This window comes from Bison bison, unplaced genomic scaffold (assembly GCF_000754665.1).
Source record: "Bison bison bison isolate TAMUID 2011002044 unplaced genomic scaffold, Bison_UMD1.0 scf7180017855177, whole genome shotgun sequence".
In the NCBI taxonomy this organism is placed as follows: domain Eukaryota; kingdom Metazoa; phylum Chordata; class Mammalia; order Artiodactyla; family Bovidae; genus Bison; species Bison bison.
Window position 1 is genome coordinate 12,032 of NW_011485750.1, and position 2,585 is coordinate 14,616.

The 2,585-nt window shown below is 49.5% G+C and overlaps 1 protein-coding gene across 1 annotated transcript in view; it reads left to right on the forward strand.

Moving 5' to 3' along the window:
* Positions 1–2,348, forward strand: part of LOC105001774 (leukocyte immunoglobulin-like receptor subfamily A member 5) — a gene marked incomplete at its 5' end in the record, with an annotated part of 6,039 nt that extends 3,691 nt beyond the window's left edge. Inside the window, 3 exons of the mRNA XM_010858165.1 lie at positions 209–442; positions 1,759–1,811; positions 1,891–2,348. Coding sequence (XP_010856467.1) covers positions 209–442; positions 1,759–1,811; positions 1,891–2,031 — 428 coding nt within the window. The remainder of the gene's footprint in view (positions 1–208; positions 443–1,758; positions 1,812–1,890) is intronic.
* Between the last annotated feature and the right edge of the window lie 237 nt (positions 2,349–2,585).

A 2,585-nucleotide genomic window follows, 5' to 3' on the forward strand; every position in this document is an offset into this window, starting at 1 on the left:
TGGGGGGGGGTGGGCCATGAGGCATGTGGGATCCTAGCTCCTCCATCAGGGATGGGACCAGCACCCACTGCATTGAAGGCGAAGTCTTCAGCACTGGATCTCCAAAGACATCCCTCCAAGTGCTCTGTTATCTATGACTTCATGCAGCAAGCAAACGAGGTGGTCAAAGCTCATTCCTTTTCTAAGAAACGGGGTCAGCAATTCTGAGCTTGGGGATTGTGCTGGGGTCTGAGGAAATACTCAGAAACCATGCTGTGTGTGAAGGCTCTTTACACAGGGTGCCTGCTCCAGCACTATGTCCTCTTTGCAGCCCCGTCTGGCAACCTAGCCTCCCAAGACAGACGCCTAGGCATCTGGATCGGTGTCCCGGTGGCCGTGGGTCTCCTGCTCCTAGTCTTCCTCGTCTTCCTCATCCTCTACTGTCTGCGCAAAGCCAAAAACAGTAGGTTCTTGACAGCAGGAGGGGGAGCCTGTGCAGAGATCCCTGGGACGCAAATCCCACTGGGGAAATGGGGCAGGGCACTTGCTGGGGGAGGAGGAGGGGCTGAGGGGTCGAGAAGCAATAAGGGGTGGGCTGTTTTGCTTGTTCACGCTGTGACTGTGGTAACTGCCTTCCAGACGACAGGGCTGGAGGGAATCGACAGCCACCCTCCCGAAAACATGACCCTCTCTTTGTTATGTTCACGAGATTGTTGTTGTTGTTGTTGCTGTGTCGCTTTTCATTATCAAAGATGAAAAAATGAGAAAATTCAATCGGGGAAGATGAGATGTAAACACTCTCTTAAGCTGCTGGTGGAAGGATACACGGATTCACAAACATAGTCACCATGGCATTATTTACAATACTACAAAACAATGTCATAAAACAATATATAACCTATATACCAAAACAGTGTCATAAAACAGAAGATATAAACTATACACGATGCTACAACTAACGTAGCCATTTAAAAAATTGTTTAGGAAACACCTTTAGTGACAAAGAGAAATATTGAGGCTATAATGTTGTGTTTAATATTACAGATATAGAGAACAAACTAGCAGTGACCAATGGGGAGGGGAGGGGCAATTAAGGGGTAGGGGATTAAGAGGTGCAAACTAGTAGGTATAAAATAATCTACAAGGATGGGACTTCTCTGGTGGTCCAGTGGCTAAGACTCCACATTCCCAATGCAGGGGGTACAGGTTTGATCCCTGGTCAAGGAACTAGATCCCACATGCCACAACTAGGGGAAAAAAAAAAAAGATCCCAAATGCCCCAACAACAAAATGGGGAATATAGCAATATTTTATCATAACTATAAACAGAGTTTAACCTTTTAAAACTGTATATCATTATACTGTATACCTGTAACTTATATTGTACATTCAACAGTACTTCAGTTTTTTAAGAAATGACCCTCTCTTTGTCTGTTCGAGCTGCTGTAACAGAACACCATAGACCAGGTGCTTCAAACATCCAGCATTCATTTCTGACAATTCTGGAGCCTGGGAGGTCTGAGATGTAGGTGCTGGGATTCAGTTCCTGGTGAGGGTTCTCTTGCAGATGGTCACCTCTCCTGGCAGAGAGAGTGAGCAAGAGCTCTGGCTGACCATGAGAATCCCACCCTCAGGACCCCATCAAAACCTCAGTTCCTCCCAGGGGCACCATCTCCAAACACCATCACGTGCAGGTCCCCACTGCAGCAGATGAATCTGGGGGAAGGGGGAGTGGGGACACAGATACACGGCCCATAACAACCTCCCCTTTCCCTCTAGATGCTGAGAGGAAAGAGAGACACCCAGAGGCAGCTGGCCAGGTGAACGGACAGGTGAGGGCTTCCTCCCCTAGACTGTCCCTTGGACGCCTCCTGTCACACCCCCATCTCATATTCTCCCTTCCTTCCTCAGGCCTCTGAAGCTGCAGACCCGCAGGAGGTCACCTATTCCCAGGTGAACTGCCATGTCCCCCACCAGGGGACAGCTGGGACCCCCTCCTGGGTGCCCAGAAAGACCCAGAGCAGCGAGTATGTGATGCTGGCCTTCAAATAAGCCAGGCACCAGGGCCAGCACTTCATCTGGGCAGCAGAACTCACAGCTACCTCTGGTAGCTCCCTCCTCTAGAACTGAGGCTCCAAACCTGAAAGTCAGCCTGGTTGAGGGAGCCCACATTCCTCAGAAGGTTCTGCTGCCCCCCCACACACACACCCGGAAATCTAGAGACCTCAGCAACATCAGCCAGTCAGTCCCAGAATCTCTAATTGCCCAGGAGTTCCTGAGACCCTCTGAAGTCACCAGAAGAGTGACAGGATAATGTTTTGTAAGTCTTCATTATTCATTAATTAAATGTTGTTGTTCAGTCTCTGTCATGTCTGACTCTTTGCAACCCCATGGACTGCAGCACGCCAGACTCCCCGTCCTTCACTGTCTCCCGGAGTTTGCTCAGATTCATGTCCATTGAGTCGGTGATGCCATCCAACCATCTCATCCTCTAACATCCCCTTCTCCTCCTGCCTTCAGTCGTTCCCAGCATCACAGTCTTTTCCATTGAGTCGGGCCCTCCCATCAGGTGGCCAAAGTATTGGAACTTCAGCTTCAGCATCAGT